At 47.5% G+C, this 17,581-nt stretch overlaps 1 protein-coding gene across 7 annotated transcripts in view; it reads left to right on the top strand.

Annotated features, from left to right (window-relative positions):
• Positions 1–16,899, top strand: part of LOC126539907 (riboflavin transporter 2-like) — a 106,880-nt gene extending 89,981 nt beyond the window's left edge. For all 7 annotated transcript variants that reach the window (XM_055075707.2, XM_055075706.2, XM_050186726.3 and 4 more), the window contains 3 exons: positions 4,502–4,738; positions 10,514–10,744; positions 15,990–16,899. In XM_055075707.2, coding sequence (XP_054931682.1) covers positions 4,502–4,738; positions 10,514–10,744; positions 15,990–16,178 — 657 coding nt within the window. In that variant the 3' untranslated portion in view covers positions 16,179–16,899. The remainder of the gene's footprint in view (positions 1–4,501; positions 4,739–10,513; positions 10,745–15,989) is intronic.
• Positions 16,900–17,581: the final 682 nt, after the last annotated feature.

The raw sequence follows: 17,581 nt of genomic DNA, 5'->3' as shown, positions 1-17,581 counted from the left end.
CCGCGCCTAGGAGATCAGAGTTTGTGTAGAAGTACGCCATATACCCACAACGCCAATATCCCTAGTAGCTATTTCGCTGTGCTCGCTGGAAAGCGCGTAGCATGCGAAAATAAAAGCTATACCGGCAGACGCGGACTTCGTGAAAGCACCTGGCAATATAATAAACCACGCTGCTCACGACTTCCAAGGCATCCAAGGAGTTGCGGGGGGGGTCAAAGCTGGAACTACAGTGGTCCCCAGGTTGGGGGCCACGGAGGCCGAATACTATAGGGCTTGTTATCGCGGAGAGCCCATACTATACAACCCCCGGCATGCGGAAGCCCTCGGCGATACCCCAACCCACGAAGCAGTTTAGATTCAAGCTTCCGTTGCTGCAGCCAAAGTGAACTAAAAAATGGCACAAAGTTTAGGCTTAGTCCTCACGCAAATGTGAATGGGCTTGCATACTTACACGTACAGTCAACCACAAGGTTATACGGACCGCGAAATCTGAGAAAGAAAGTTGAATATCTTCGCAGCCTCACAAAGGAGCCTAATATGCGCCCTACAGCCTCTACCAGTATATGTGAGCAGCATTGTGACGTTTAGTTTTACTGACTACTGTTACAGGCTGTACGGAAATCAAACGTTTTCTGAGATCCCGTGTTCCGTAAACTTTTGTGGTTAGCTGTACCTCTAGCTGAAGCCTGATCCAGATGGTAGAGACAGGTGGTGTCATTTCGCTTCCCGTCCCATTTGTGCGTCGGCGCTGCAGCCGCCGCTTGTACTGGGAGCAAGTTGACAAATACGAGTCAGTCACTAACGAGCAATGCCCATGCCGACCTCTGTCTAGTTGCTTCGGGTAGTTTACCGGCAAGTGGGGATATAATAAGGCCTATGAAATTGTCATTCTAACTGTAAATCCCAGCGGCTTTGATCAAAGAGCTGGACACGTTAGCTTTTGCATATGTGGAATGGCATGTTATTTCAGGTTTTGATGCAAACTAAAACACACGAAGAAATACTTGCGAACAAACAGATAACAAGAAAATTAAAAATCCCAATATCTCGTTTCATGAAAAAAGAATGCAGAATCTCCACTGGAGTTGTTTTGGTATGGGTAGGCATAGCCCCAAGTTTAAGTTGGCCCACACCCAAATTTATGTTGGCTCACCTCCAAACATTAATTGGCGCACTCCCAAATTTCACTTGGCCTACGCCCAAATTTCAAGTTGACTTACCCTAAATTGACGTTGAATTCTTCCCAAATCTCGAGTTCGCCCACCCCCAAATTTCAAGTTGGCCCGTTCCCAAATATAATTTGGCCCACCCCCAAATTTAGTCTGACCCATGTCCAAATTTCAAGTTTGCACACCCCTATATATCACGTCAGCCGCCCCCATACTTTAAGTTGACCGACCCCATATTTCAATTTCCCCTACCCGCCAATGTCAAGTTGATCCACTTACAAATTTCAAGTTGGCCCACCCCCAAATTTCAAGTTCACCAATCCCAAAATTTCAGTTGGCCCACACATGCTATAGCTTCCGTATGCATATTCTAAGGCGACCTATGTATCTCTGTGAGTATCCTCTGTTTGTATAATTTTGTTGAAATTGTTCCATATCGCTTACAAAGCTAGCAGTCCTGTACATTTACACTATTGTAATGATTAAATGTTAAATGTGTTTGCAAATTAAGCATTCTTGTGCATTACACATTTCGCATGACGGGGCTGGGGTACTGGCCAAAGAATGCTTACGCAGCAAATATGAGAACTCGGTTTTAACGCGAGAGCGTTAAGGATCCCGTGTCGCAGAAGAAGCTTGGAGGACGCTTAAACTTTGAGTGATACGCGATGACGTTATCGGGCCCCGTTGGCGCCGACGCCGGATATTCTGCGACAGATGGATGGATGGAAACAACTTTATTTTGAATCCGGCAAATTTGACGACTCGGGCTCAGGTCTCCGATGAGGGGACTTCGAGGCCTTGCCTCGTCGCCGCCTCTCGGGCTTGCTGGACAGCCCACTCTTGTGTCTTGAGGTTGGAGCTGCGCAGAGTGGCGGCCCACTTCGACGCAAGAGCCTCCGCAGCTACTGCCATTGTAGCTGATGTAACACGACACTCCCACAACATGTGTGACAGCGTCGCTCTAGTTTCCTGACATAATTTGCAAAGAGCAGTCGGGTATTGCGCGGGGAAAATGTGCTGCAGTCGCACCGGACTGGGGAATGTTTGTGTTTGCAATTGTCGCCATATGACTGTCTGGCGACGTTTCAGCATGGGGTGAGGTAGGGGCAGCAACCGCCTGCCTAGTTGGTAGCGCTTGGTGATGTCATTGTACCTTACCAGGCGTTCTCGCTTGTTTTGAACCAGGAGGTCCGAACTCGAAGAGGCGGTCTCCGATTCTGCGCGGCGGGTCAGTTCTCTGCGACAGGGGTCCTATACAAAACAATGGTGAGCCGATCCCAGCAGCAGTGCAGGGCAGAGCAGTGGCTCATAACCCCGTAAGACAGAGGCTAGAAGCAGTGACTCATCAATGGCTCATACCCCCTTGAGGCAGAGGCTACAAGAAGTGACTCGTCAATGCTCATACTCCCGTAAGGCAGAGGGTACAAGCAGTGACTCATCAAGGACTCATACTCCGTAAGGCAGAGGCTACAAGCCGTGATTCAACAACGGCGCTTATCCCCTTAAGGCAGAGGCTACAACCAGTGAGTCATCAATGGCTCATACCCCCGTGAACAAGGAAAAGGGGGTTTGTGTTTTATTTACAGGTAACAATATTATGTTTTTCGTATATTCAAACTGTTTTGTTGTATATTGAATTTACAATCCGACGCTGTCATGTGTGTAGGTTGTCCGTAAGCCGGACGTTAGAAATATCCTGACGCATTTCACTTTGATAAATTCAATTATATCAGTGACGCCTCTTCGCCACGCCGGGGACCTGCGTGGTTGCGTTTGGGGATCATTTTTTCTGACGGATAACTCCGCCGACACTGGGTTCCCTGCGACACGGGGCCATTAATGCTATCGCGTTAAAATCCGGCGTCCGCGTCCGCAGTCGAGGGAATCAAGTAGTTCCTCCCCCCACCGTCTATTCCATTGCCCCCTTCCCTTTAAAGAGGGATAAATAAAGTTTTTCATCATCATCATCATAATCATCATCCCGAACCATGCAGGCGCTCCTCGTGGTGCAGAGACATTACTGAACTAATTGAATTTCTCAATGTTAAACGCGTCAGAACATTTGTACAGTACGACTTGCACACAACTTACAGACGTGATCACGTTGAATGACAATTTGAATATACAAGAAAACATAATGTTGTTACGCGGAAGCTCTAAAGCAAACACATTTTCCAGCTGCCGTTTGAGGTCTGTATTAGTAGGAGCGGCGTGGCCCGCCCGGTTTCTGGCAACACCATCAAAAAAGAACCAGAAAGCTTGTTTTCGTGCATAATGTTCGCCGCCAGCGTTTCCAGGAAAGCATTGCGGTTACATAAGTAGAAGCTGCCGGGAAGCATGAGAAGCAGTCACGCATCTTCGAACGCTCTAGCATTCTGCTCGTAATGGCGGAGATTAAGCGCCGTCACAAATATTTCGCATATACACTTACTAAACATGGTCCTCTTAATGCCTGCGTCGAAAAACGCAACAAAAGCGCCGTCATATGACGAAAAGCGTCAAGCAGTGCTCTCACAAGGTCCTTTTTTAAGCGCCTTTATTCCTGCATTTCATATGTTACACTTCGCAGCAGAACAGAGATGCTCTATGGGGGCGGGGGGGGGAGGGGGGGGGGCACCAGTGTTGTCTTCTTCCTCAAGGTGGACTGGTCCCGAGGTCGGTTCTGCAAAGAGGTCACTGGGCCCTTCCTTTTCCCTGAAATAGTCCCGAAAAACATGTCAAGGCTGGATGAGCCGTTGGGCCCGATCTGCATTGGCGAATCAATTCACTCCTCCAGGGTGTCAGGTTGGTGCCCGCCAGGAAGTGAAGTGTCCTTTTTGGATTGTGTCCACGACAGGGAAACTCCACAGATATGCGGCCGTACCTCTGGCCAGGCATGTTGGGCACTTGGCGTTCAGGTATGAGTGCGGGTTTATGAAGTGTAGCCTTGCTGGGGACAGAAGATCGCGGGTCTGGGCTCGGCCAAGAAGGACCTTCGGAATGTGCTGGGTGGGCGGCGATATAATTTATCAGGGTTTACCAAATGCTGGAGAACGCTGCGCCGGTAGCACTGCGCGCGGTGCCATGTATCGGCCCTATCCGTAAGGAGCGACGTCGCGTGTGCAAGGGCGGCAAGGGCGCAGGAAGCGGAAACGACAGTGGCCTGGTGTACCTTTTAATTTCCAGTGATTTATTCAAGTGCAGGAATCCATTTTATGTATCCGAACTTTTTCTAATAATGACATGTGGTACTGTGCTCTAGACTTGATTACAGGTGATGGCCACGCCTGTAGCACATCGTTCCTTCGCAGCGTTCGGTGTTAACGTCATTTGGCTCTTTGCTCTCGCAGGTTCCCGACAAGAAAAAAGGCCTGCGGTATGGTGCGGCTGACAATCGGGGCTACGAGCCCGAGAACGAAGTGGCCACTGCCACGAGCGAAAATAGTGGGGCTGGAGTCCGCCGCTCTTCGGGCGAGAGCTCTTCGCTGAGCAGGCAAGGCCGCCTCAAGCGCTCTCAGTGGTGGCTCGTGCTGGGTTTGCAGGCCGTCATCGCCTGCCTCGGAAACGGCGTCCTGCTCGCCATACAGGTGTGCACTTCCCCACCAATGTGACCCACCTTGTGAGGGGGAAGACGTAGCGGAGTAATTTCCGCAATCTACCTAAGATAAACAAACTGACTGTGTGCAGCACAGTGAACAAATGTAGCGGCGGCTATGCTGCAGACATCCTGTGTTTAGCCCTTTGCTTAGCCCTCATTCTCGTTGCCTACTGAGTTCCGCCACCCTAGAGACCGGCGCATGTAGTCTGGCTAGTCTTTCTTTTTTAATCACCGTCAATTGTTGACTACTGAGTGCTTATTTAATTATATATTTATTTAGTTAGTTACACAGTTCGTTATTTATTTATTTATTTATTTATTTATTTATTTATTTATTTATTTATTTATTTATTTAAAGTCCCCTGAGAGCCGCAGACATTAGAGGAGTGGTTAAGAAGTTAAAAAATAAAAACAAGTAACACTACAGGACCGGACATAGAGCACATTTTATACTTATACAGTTTTGCTTAATGCGTTTTAAGCAGGTGATGATCCTTGATAGCGACTGACTCGATGGGGAGGCTTTGGCACCCTTTGGAAGTCCGGAGTATCAATTACTCTAAGAAAACGTTAGTTCTGCACAACTGTGTATCCCTTCTATGAGGGTGGTCTAAATGAGTGAAAATCAAGTGTGGGTGCAAGATAAGCTCATTTCGAACTTGTGGATGGTGATAACATTGGCAGTTTCGCCCGAAGGGTGGAGCACTGACAACGATAGCAAGGTTTAGCGCTGTGCTAGAGCTCAATAGTCGGCGTTGATCTATATGCCGGTGCGACAACACGGGGGTGCGCTAAAGCTTTTTGCACCTTAAAAAGCTTTAACACGCCGTGTAAGGCCTGCAATTTCATCACACAGGGCCCACTGGTCGTAAAGAGTGGTGCCAGTGAAATGCATCACTTTCAGATTCTGAGCACTAATATTCTTTTCAACTTTTTCATATTCTGAGATTTAAGATAAAAGACATATCTTCTGACATTTTTAGCGCGCTGCAATTCTCCAATATTCTCAGCAATTAATTAGTCAGGAACGTAAGAGCTGGCTTGAACAACCTTGCAGGGGAAATAATGTAACATCAACCTTGCACAAACGGCATAGATACACATATAGCAGAGTGCTATGATACTTTTTACTGGTCACGAAACTTCTCCGTCACTTAATGCAAAAGCTTCATATGCTACCAGCAGTGATTGCGCGGTGGCTCCACCAGTTCATAGGGAGAACGTTGAGGGGCTACTCTCCAAGCGCAGCAGAGGTTGGACGGTGTGTCCGTTTATCTTCAGCGGCGTTACCCGCTTTTCCTGCGTCTTAGCTTCTACAGAGAGACTGTACTGGTCCTCAGGAGCCTAATTACTGTATATGGTAACAACCTACAGTGTGCAACAGCGTCGTTCCGGCTAACGATGGTGGACAAAACGAGCTGCCAAGCTTCATGAAATCAACCGCCGACAGAAAACATCGCACAGACAACACGTTTGCCGCAGCACCTGAAGCAAAAAAACAAGGAAAGGGAAAGTAAGACATGCTGCCAGATATGATTGCGAGACCTAGGTGCTCGGTCCTCAGACCTTGCAACGGATGCTAGAGATGGGAAGTCAAGTAGGGTGTCGAACCTAACCGAAACTGACCGAAAAACCGGAGCTGAATGATTTTCACCTGAACCAGAGCCGAACCGATATTTTTTTTTTCTGTCATCTTCGGACTAAACGGGAACTGAAACATTTCGGAGCAATCGATCCGAACTGTCTCGACGAAAGGTTCGGCCCAGAGTCGCTGTTGAAATTCTCTTGCCGTGGATGCCGCTCCGTTGAAGAAAGTCACCACCTTTTGCGTAAAATCACAGTAAAATCTATGCGCGGCGCCCACGTCGGCGCCGCGCGAGTAGTTTGGCTCGGGAACAGTCGCGTAGCTCGCCAGAGTAATCTCACCGGCTCAATCGTACATGTTCTGCTCATAGTACACAGCGTTCAGCGCACTGTCTAGACCGAGCGTTGCCGGCGCTGTGCGGCCTGGAGGATATGAGTACTAATTGAGCTCGGAGCGTCTACTGTGTTTGGAAGCGCACTGGTCGCGCTCTCATATCAACCGTTTCATCCAATGCACCGCCATATTGCACGTGCAGTGGCGCCATCTATGACCTGTTTGTTTTCGCCAACTTGCAGACTTGGGCGAATTCTCCGTGTTTTATGTTATAGGTACATGGACTGTGACGGTCGCTTACACGGTCTTTTTACTTGACAACGTTTACGATGCAGAAGATTCTGCGAGACATGCTAAAGTGACTTAACTCAGCATGGCCAGCATTCCTGCTGTCGTGAGGCAGACAGAGCACCTAATGCAAGATGTGCGCGGATGTCCCTACAATCGTCTCTGTGAACAGTTTTGTATCTATAAACATTCGTTTTACAAATGTACCATTATTGCAACGTTAGCCCTGTAGTTTACCTAGGCTGTGCTTTAGCACGAATGAGTAGTTCAAGAAACATACGAGACAACTGCAATAGTGTGAGCGTTGTTCTGCTATTTACTTTGGCAAGTGGTGGAACCATTCTTGTAGGCTATTTATTCACCCCAATAAATTCGTTCCGTGTAATGACAAGAGCGTACCGTACAAGGCGAAGTGCGATAAAAGCCGATCTTTCTGTTCACTCTTGCTCAGTTGTCCTGTTTTACGCACCGTTTTCCGAAAAATTTTTCTTCACAAAGCGTCTTCACACTGTTTTTTATGTGGTGCATGTTTGATATAACTGCAACACAGGGCAAAGTGGCGGTGCTTATCTTATGCGCAAATCTTATGCGTCATGTGCTTTTACCAAACGCCGTTACCACTGTGTTTGAGCCACGCCATCAACCTCATACACGATGCCTAACAATATCGAAATGCATGAAAGCGATGCTGGTGGCTGCCGCAAGTTCATTCACAATTGCCGCTTGAATGTTTCTAAATTGAACTGAGTTGATCGTACATGAGCACTTTTATGTTTCACTTCCCGCACCAAGTGATCATATGGTAAATAGTCAGCTCTCTTTTTTTTTTTCAACTGACGCTGGCAATCTGCAGACACCGTTCCTCGTCGTCGAGTGGGAGCCGATGCAACCGAAATAGTTTACAGCCTCACACTGCAGCTGCCATCGCACGTTGCGTGTTCGAGCAACCAAGGGCTTCGTTGTAGTTATATACTGCAGCCAAATGCCACACAGTGGCTCCCTGACGTCAGTGTATGATCGGACATCGCGTAAATATATTTTACAGAAAGCAGCTCGATGTCGAACCAGACCAAGCGACGGCAACACTTGCAAGGAGCACCGCGGCTGCTCGCGCAAGCCAGGACAGGAAGAAATCGAGGCGAAAGGCGCGCCGCGCGCTCGTTGCCCAACCATTCTTCGCATAATGAAAGTTTTGCAGTTTGTGCCGCATTTTCAGAGACAACCTTCCATTCCGCAGTGCTCTGAAAACGTCTGTCGTGAGCCTTCTACTTAAGAGAGCCGGATGAAATGGCTGCAGTATTTAACTGCCAATTCTCCCGTACGTGCCATTGGTGAAAATTGCGTGGTTTTGCTCCATTCAAGACATTTACGTTACGTTAAACAGTGCACAGTGGCTAATAACAAACAGATTTAATTGAACGTAAATGGTTTTTCTACAACCGCGCTAACACGGGCGCCCAGTTTCATACTACGCTCCTTTCCACGTGCGGTTGTCTTTCGCTTTCGGTGCCAGGCCAGGCGTTGGTACTGGCGCGGCTCGCGGCGCATAACCCTGTATACCCGGCTTCTGAAGGGAGGACAGAATGTGCCAAGTAAACGGCCCTTAACGGAGGCCGTACACCGTCTGTGGGGTCCTTCAGGGAAACTGCACGTTGTTTAACGAGTCTTTGCAAGCTGACCGAAACAAAAAAAAAAAAACGGTGTTTACAGTAAGCTTTTCGCTTGGCTAGGCACGGGATCAACTTGGAGGCACTGTATAAGCTTTCGTTTTGGCGTTTCTATGCATTGATTAAGTGGCCGTCTATCTAATCGCACACAGGTAATTTGGGAAATGAATTAAGGACAAGTTTAGAACTAAACATTAACTCGACTCCAGCGTTCAGCTAGGCCTAATTATGGTGCCCTTTCTCATCAACATTTTAGTAAACGTATCTCCCAACATTTATTTTTTCAATTATTTGGAACAGCTATTTCAAAACGTGGAGCTTTAAGATTGAAGTTTCCTTTTTTTTTTTTTTGAATCCAGAAGTGGCATGGTTTTAGTGTATTGTCACACCAGCTGCACGCCGTTGCTGCTAATAGCTACATTCAGGAAACTTTTGCAACGACTGTACTTCGACAAAGAACTAGATTAATCTGCGTGAAAATTAGTTCCTTGAAGCCGTTTCGGAAATATTCTTATCTCTTCACATTTCCGACTCTTCACCTTCTATGTTGTGGTCACGCATGCAAACTGTGAAATGCTTAAATGTTTATTTTCACTCAGGTTTCTTGAAACACTTGTTTGAAGGATTTCCGTAACGTGTTAAAAGCCTGCATTTTGTGCAGTGTGTGGTCCCTTCCCATTTGCTCTGTTCATCGGGCTACTTAATTGTGCTTCGCTGACAGGGGTGTAAGGTACACGATTGCAAATGCTACTGACCAGCCCGGTAGTTGTTACATATTGAAGAGAAATGATGCATTGGACCCAAAAGTGCAGTTTCCAAGAACGGCTCACTAGCCCACGAACGTGCGTGCAAATATTTTTAATGAGCAGTTTACACAAACGCATTATTTTCGGAAGGATTATCCCGCTCTAAATTACGATATATTGCATGCTCTTTAGTATCGAACGCACATAATTTTTATGGACATACCATCCGTGCGGCTTATATTCCTAAAATATTGAGTCCTCTTGTCCACAACATCCTTGCTGTGAGCTGAAGCAAATAACTGAAGAAACTCCTTGATACCATTTCCACCTAAGTTCTTATGCATTTGTGCATATATATATATATATATATATAGTTGAAGAAACGGAGCACACTTACGAAAATTGCATCTTTAATGGTTTAACGTTTCGGCCGTGGCACGGCCTTCGTTTTTATTCTGACGAAGGCCGTGCCACGGCCGAAACGTTAAACCATTAAAGATGCAATTTTCGTAAGTGTGCTCCGTTTCTTCAACTACCTATGCACCGGACCTACGGAACTTTTCCTTGTATTATATATATATATATATATATATATATATATATATATATATATATATATATATATGTGTGTGTGTGTGTGTGTGTGTGTGTGTGTGTGTGTTATATTTATCTGTGTTTGTGTATTTATGTGTACAGTATGTGTGTTACTTGTCGAGATGTGTTGGCGGCTTGCATCGTTCATTGTTTAACTGACGTACTGCTTTACTGTCTACAGTCTTTCGGTTGCAGTATCTTCTATGAATGCACTAGTAATGTCATGCAATGACTTTATTTCCTGAAAGTTTCTTTATATCTTGTTTTTTTTTTCAACTTGTTATTTCTTCTCTCTACGAGTAACCTGGGTGTTTCATCGTGTATTAGTGTGCGTACCTTTTTTGTGATATGCTTGCTATCCCGTACGCTAATCATAGGCCATTTTCTACAAGCCTCCTATTAATTTTAGACACCCGGAGAAATGCATCAATAATACTGTGTGCCATCGTTACTCTTTCTTCTTACCAGTACGAGTGATACCACCAGTGATATTAGTTGTAGAGCGGTCTGATGCGCACTCTGACACGAAAGTGCATAACGTTCATTCGCAGACCTATTCGAGCCTTCCGTACGGCCAGCTGGCGTACCACCTGGCCACCAACCTTGCGGTGATCGCCAACCCGGTGTCGTGCGCCGTGGCCGCTCTGCTGCCTCTCAAGAGCCTCGGGGGACTCACGTTCATCACGGCGGGCGGACTCGGCTGCGCGGCCTACATCTTGCTGCTGGCTGTGCAGAGCCCAAATCCAGTCCTCGTAGGAACGGTCGCTGGAGCGTCCATCATGGTGCGTATTTCTCCCCCTGCCCCACCCGCATTATTACCCCGTTCCAGAACGATTATTGCAGCGCCACGATAACGAAATTCTTCTGAGTCGCTGGCATAGTTTTCATGAGCTGAATCTACAAAGCTTTTCGTTTGGAAGAGCTCTTTGCCACAAGCCGGGAGCCTTCGCTCACATATCGAGTATCAGTAATGGTAGAAAGTTTCTCTTGCGAACAATTATAGCACAAGAGGTTTTTCTGGATACAGGCCCAGAAGCTTACAGCACGGTGTATGTATGCGCCCCTAAAGTGAGGGTAGCTCACCCGAATTTGTCCTATCGTTTTTACTGTATGGTTTCTATACGTAATCAATAAATAGAAAACGTTATTGCTTCAAATAGCAAAATCGACTTTCCATAAAATTCAACTTTTCTGGTCCTGGAAGATCACCTTGATTTAAGAGACTGGTTAGCGTTACCAAAAGGCTCACACTTATATTTTTTGTAGGCATTGCTATTCTCAGTTCTCAAGCACTGAAGTGGCTTTGGCCAATGCATAAATAAAACAATTGTGATTGTAGACTGACGCAAAAAAAAAAAAAACATTTTACTGCAGTAGCAGTTCTAGCTAAGGCTTCGTGTAACCTTCTGAGCCACAAAACCTGCGTCATCGCCCGGCGTGACGGTTCTAAAGCTACCCGCTAAAAAATCGTTTGCGGTAATGTTTTCAAAAGTTCAGCAGTCACGCCTGTTTTCAGACATATCATAGGGGAGCAAGCACTGTGAGGATCCTTTCGTACGTTCGTTATACCAATGAATCAGCGATGAGAGTTTTAGCATTGGGGAAACGTACAAACGTGTATCTATATATGAATAGCGGATGACGTGTCCCACAGCATAAAAGTGGGGATAACGCTTCTGACTCTGGGATCAGGATTATTGTAATAAGCACGTTCCTGGAATGTATGGCTCTTCTTTAGCACAAAATACACGTATTATGCAAATACATTACTTTTGTGAAGATTTTGAAGCTACTCACACATTTACGTGAGCTAATAAATAAAATTGCGGTGGTCATAGCAGTAAATGTGGCGCCTTATTTTCGTTGAACACAGCCCCACCGAGTGGCCACAGGATAGTGCGCAACACAACCTCGAGGGCCGTACCACGTTTTCTGGCATTCTGTTATACACCTCCTGTATGCATACGCTTTATTTGACGAAGGGCAATGTTCCTGGCACCCCCTAAGTTTGAAGATTCTGACGAGCAGAGCAGTCCTGCAATAGAGAGAGAGAGAGAGATAAATAATATTTATTCCTTCCAAAGAAACTAACGCCCCAGTCCGGGCCTCCTGGCAGGCTCACGCCTCCTGGTCCATCACGTCCATGACGTGGAGCACCAGAACCGACGACCATAGTTTTTCAAACTTTCGTGGGGACTAGTCCACTCCTCCCAGCTGCTGGGTAACTGGCTGTGTCGTAGTTTAAGAAGTATTGTCTTTTTGAAGATGGAGTTTGCAGAGCACTCCGACAAGGTCTGTCTATTTGTTCGATAGGTCTCGCACTGTTTGCAAGTGAGGGAGCCTGCGTTATGTTGAAACTGTGCACCCAGGACCGCAGAGGTAGCGTCGGCCTGGTGGTCTGAAGCTGTCCCAGTAGGGAGGGGCCCAGGTAGTGACGCGATACGATCGACGTTGCGAGTAACAAAGACGTTTAAGTATATCGCTATGGAGCGGTCAGCTTTACAAGCTTCCTGACTGAGAGCGACAGACACTGTATACAGGGTCTTGAATATTTCGCTTCGCGTGTTCAAAAAAAAGGAGTTTGCACTCAGCGCTGCACTGTTCTTGCAAATTTTGCAGAACAATCGCATTTTGTCGTCGGCTTCGTTTACTATAACACTAGCACGATTAGTATCTGTTTTTTAAACAAAAATGAGAAGCTGTTGTCGCCTAGGGGAATATGGCGTCTGAAAAGCCGGCCCTGGATGGATGAATGGATGGATGTTATGAGCGTCTTTTTTGGAACGGGGCGGTGGGTTGCGCACCCAAGCTCTAGCTATTATACGGCCTCGTGTCCTACCTAGGTTAAAGAAGAAAAAAAACACTATGAACTCCCACAACCTCCGCACTATGAACACTATAAAACACTATGAAACTCCCAGAACTTCCCACAACCGGAAACTCGGCCCTGGCACAGACTGGTGTCGCCGCCTGCCGGCAGCAGCAGGAAGGAGCTGCTGCCGCCTTAGCTTGTTTGCTTCTCCTATGATCTCAACATGACAGCTTGCTTTGCTGCAAAACAGAGAGAATAACGCATTCTAACCCAAATAAACATACTTTTTACGCAAATATTTACTGCAATCGCTTTCATGTCGTCTGCTTGTAACAAAAGAGAGATGACGTGCAGCATAAATTTCTTCTTGTTTTTCTTTCCAGTCAGTTACGTTTATGTTACCTTATATATATTTCTCTTATGTAGTTTACTATTACGATTTAGTCGTACCACAAATAAGTTTGGATAACATGTGTGAATCTTTTGTGGTGCATGCTGCAATTATATCTTTTATAGAGGGTTACGGGTAGAGTCGTGGTTGCTCGACTATTGCCGAGCGTCATGTTGTGGGTCCTGATGAGGACCCTTTCGGTTGATCAATGGTGGAGAGGCGGAAACTCGGTGGCGCGACAACCACAAGGGTGCTTAGCGTTCACAATGCCCTCCGTCAGCATCGATGCACATTTGCAGCCGTGCTTCGTAGTGGCTGGACACGGATGCACGCATTCTGTCTGTAATTAACGTGAATGTTTGCTCAATCCGCTCTTTCAGTTCATCGGTGCTGCCAATTGCTCCTCGGCTGTACACGTGGCCTTTAATGAATACTCACGGGAAAAAGTCACAGGGTGTGAGGTCAGGTGAACGCGGAGGCCACGGCATGTTGGGCGACCCATCCAACGCACGCTTTCGGCGTAGTGAGCTGGCGCGCCGTCATGCTAGAATATGCAGACTCTTTTGCTTGTGGTTATCCTCCAGCTCTTGCAAAAATTATGTCTCCAGCATATTCTTGTACTTCTCAGCCGTGACCCCGTCGTCAAAAAGGAATGGCCCGACAGCACCTTCCCGCCAGACACCACACCAAACTGCCAATCCTTTTGACTTCACCGGATCGGTGGCCAGAAAGTCCGGGTCAATCTTCGACCAATACCTGGTGTTCTGCCTGTTTACATTGCCAGACAGGTGAAACACCGCATCGTCACTAAACAGCAGGAAACAGAGGTGCCCCGGATTAATTCGTATTTTGTGCTGCTCTGCCAGACAGAAGGCTAGCAGAAGGGTCTTGTCTTGGTCCGAGAGCTGCTGCAATACTCTTAGCCTGTAAGGGCGATACCACTTCTTCTTCAGCGCTTTGCTACCGTTAATTGCGGGACGCACTCCGAATATTGAAGCAGCGCACTGCGTGGACATTGAGGCATTTAAAATAAAAGCACCTTCAATAGCATCAGCCAAGCTTTGGTGAGCTTCCCCCTTGTCCCTTCTTGGCATCTTCTGCAAGGTGCCGCTTTGTTCAAGTCTATTCTTCCACCGCCGGATGCAGTCTCTAGAGGGAGGCCACCAGTGAAATCTCTCCTTGAAGTTTGTCCTTACTGCGCCAAATGAACCTGATTGCAGCAACCACGAGACAGAGGCCGCCTCCTTGCTTGGAGAAAACAACGGCATTGTGAAACCGTGCCAAAAAATGAAGCCGAGCTGTAAGAACGCACCTCTTGCCTTAGCAAATCTTCGCTAAACTACAAAAGCACGTCGCCGTCTGCAGCAGCACGACGAAAACAGGCGACATGAAAGCGATTGAAGAAAAGGATTGCAGAAAAAGTAAGTTTATTTGGGTTAGAAATGCGTTATTATCTATGCTTCGCAGCAAAGCAAGCGAGGTTATGCTGAGATCATAGGAGAAAAACGAGACGGCATCTTGAAATCGGCCACTTAGGCGGCACCTGCTGCTGCCTGCAGGTGGCAACACAAATCTGTGGCAGGGCCGGCTTTTCAGACGCGATTTTTCGCATAGGCGAAAAGAGTTTCTCATTTTTGTCTTAAAAAATAGGTGACTAATCGTGCCAAGTGTTATACTTAACGGAGTCGACGACAAAATGCAATCTTTCTGCAAAATTTGAGCAAGAACAGTGCAGCGGTGTGTGCAAAATCTTTCGTTTCTTTTTAACATGTGCAGCGAAATAGTCAAGACCCTGTACTCGCGGACGACTTTCTATTGCAATGAAGGGAAAGCCACGCAGGCAAAGCGCGCACAAGTGAGAGCGCTTCTGAAAAGAGTCCCGTGTTGTTATCCACGTTAGTTTAAGCTGGGGAAGAGAAAACATAAACACCTCATTAACAACAGTTAAATACGGTAAAACACACCACTGAAAATAAGAGTTTACTTATTTTACGGCTTTTCCATTCCGCGCCTGGGCAAACGCGAAACCGTCGCACGTGAAGCTGCGTCGATTCAGCGTCTGTTCCGAGAAACCAATAGCACTGTCAAACGCTGGCTGACTACTTGGCGCCGTAACACATGTGCAGCAGCCACTCGCCCGAAGCTTTCCCTTCACTGCCACAGAAAGTTGTTCGCTTGTGCTGGAGGATCCTCAGGGCTGAAGCCCGTTGGCGGGGGCGTCTTTTATAGATTCTTTGGAACGCCCTCTCTCAGGAGGAGAGAGCGAACGCTCTCCACGCTTGCCTCCACCGCTGGGTATATGTAAGCCCTTTCAAAGAATTTTCTAACCGCCACTGGCCCAGCAGAGCGAAAGGCACTGACGCGCACACACAGAGACAGTCGGCAATTTCCTCGCTGAGGAGAACTCCTCGGTCTCCCTTCATCGTTTCGCTCACTCAAGGGAGACAGCACTGGCGAGCCTACGCAGACATCGGGGTGTCGCGCGCGCGGAAGGGAAGCAGGCGAGAATGCGTGCACAAAGGCTCTTTCAGCCTATGCGGCTTCCTCTGCGTTTTTTAACGCTTGCGGGCGGCACGGCGTATTCGAAACGTCTGGGCTTTCGCCGTGGTTTTGGCAACGGGACACAAGTTGTTTACCACACGGGCCAGTCGTAACAGTCCTTGTCAATATAATGCGTATAGTGTAAGAGAGCATGGCGACAGATCTTGGCATTTGCGGAGTCGTTCGGAAGCTTTTTCACTAAGGCTGTTTGTTGTGCAGGGTACATTTATTTAGAAAGCCACAACTAGCCACGACCTATAAAAAGTTTCCCACCGATGCACAGGTCTTGGCGTGGGTGCTGTTCGTGTCCTTGACGACGTTCGTCAAGTGCCGCCTGGCAGCGGGCACCATGGCGCACGGCGGCGCCCGCTCGCTCCTGTGGTACGGTGTCGCCACCCAGGGGGGCTCCTTCGCCGGCGCCCTGGTCATGTTCGTGCTCACCAACTACACCCACACATTCAAGTCTTCTTGACCGCCGAATCGATACGCAGCGTGCCGTCGCACTCCAGATTGGAACCTTGATGCGTGACGAACAACTTACGTGATCATGTTGACTTGTGCAGCGGGGCAGTCGAGCGACGACGACACACCACCATATGTCACGTACCGTTTCCTGTCAATCTGCAAAGCAATGTGCTTAGAGGAGCTCCCTAGAGTGATTTGAGAGACGATTGAGTGCTCGCTCGCGCGTGTCATGGCAAAGAAGTCGCGCCCCGACGATCCGTTCCAGCGCCGACCATTAATATTTGGCCTTATTTCTACGCTATGCACCATAGAGGTAACATTGCTGAGGATTTCTGGTAGCAGGTACACCACTTCTAGAAAGCTCTGCTTCCCGTACGAATGAGTGCTGACAACGCTAACGAAACAATCTAGAAGGACTAGTAAGGAGAGCGGACGTCATCTCTGCAATGAACTTACGCCTAATATGCATCAAATGGAACCCATCACTCGGCTCCTATCTGCGGGGAAGCGATTTTTGCAAGTCACGGCTTGTCACTGGTGCTCATCCATGCTTAAGGGTCTTGGTCTTGCTCATCCATGCTGAAGTGCCACTTTGCATACAGTCCCGCCAGTGCTACACTGCGATTGGTGATTCGGAATACGCTCACCGCTCAAGCCCTCGTTCTTGTCTTATCTACTTTGAAAGATACCGGTGATTTTGATTGAATCAATAAATACATCCCATCGCACGCGTGTCTTGCTTCCTTTTTTTACGTGAAACGAAAAGATATATTGTATAACGTAAGGAAAACATATACTGTTGTCGCTTATATTTGTGCAACCGCACTACCAGCGTGCTCTTATTTGGTATCGCATGTCGATGAAAGAAGCCAATGCTCGACCATGCATGTGTCGCGTACACAGTGGCGCCGTTGTTGCGCCAGGCATGGCGCAATCGGAGCCTAATCTGGCTTCTTGCTCGGTGTCCAGATAGGCCTTACCTCGGCAATACGTTTGTCCATCCGAGCGGGAGTGGTCGTGTTTGAAAGACCACTCAGTCAGACTAAGTATATTCCATCAAAAAGACATGTGCCCATCAGGAGTTGTAAAGCCGACAAGTGCAGAAATTTCAAACTTGCTGGGCTTGCACCTCCTCGTTCGACAGGTAGGGTCCTGAAACGGCGTGAAGACATTCCGACAGCACAAAACATTTATTCAATTCACGACCGCGACTTTTGACAGCGGCGGGAAGATTACCAATAAAGAGTGAGCACGATTGCAGGGTTAATGGTAGGATAGCTATAGGGGCTTCTTAGTACGGCATATCTTATTTTGTTGTAGCGCAAGCTTAACAAGGACAACAGAAAGGCACTTCTGTGTGTCAGGTCTGCCTTTCTGTTGGCCTTGATCAGCTTGCGCTACAACAAAATA

The sequence above is a fragment of the Dermacentor andersoni genome, chromosome 2, assembly GCF_023375885.2.
Source record: "Dermacentor andersoni chromosome 2, qqDerAnde1_hic_scaffold, whole genome shotgun sequence".
In the NCBI taxonomy this organism is placed as follows: Eukaryota; Metazoa; Arthropoda; class Arachnida; order Ixodida; family Ixodidae; genus Dermacentor; species Dermacentor andersoni.
This window is presented reverse-complemented; position numbering and strand designations above follow the sequence as displayed.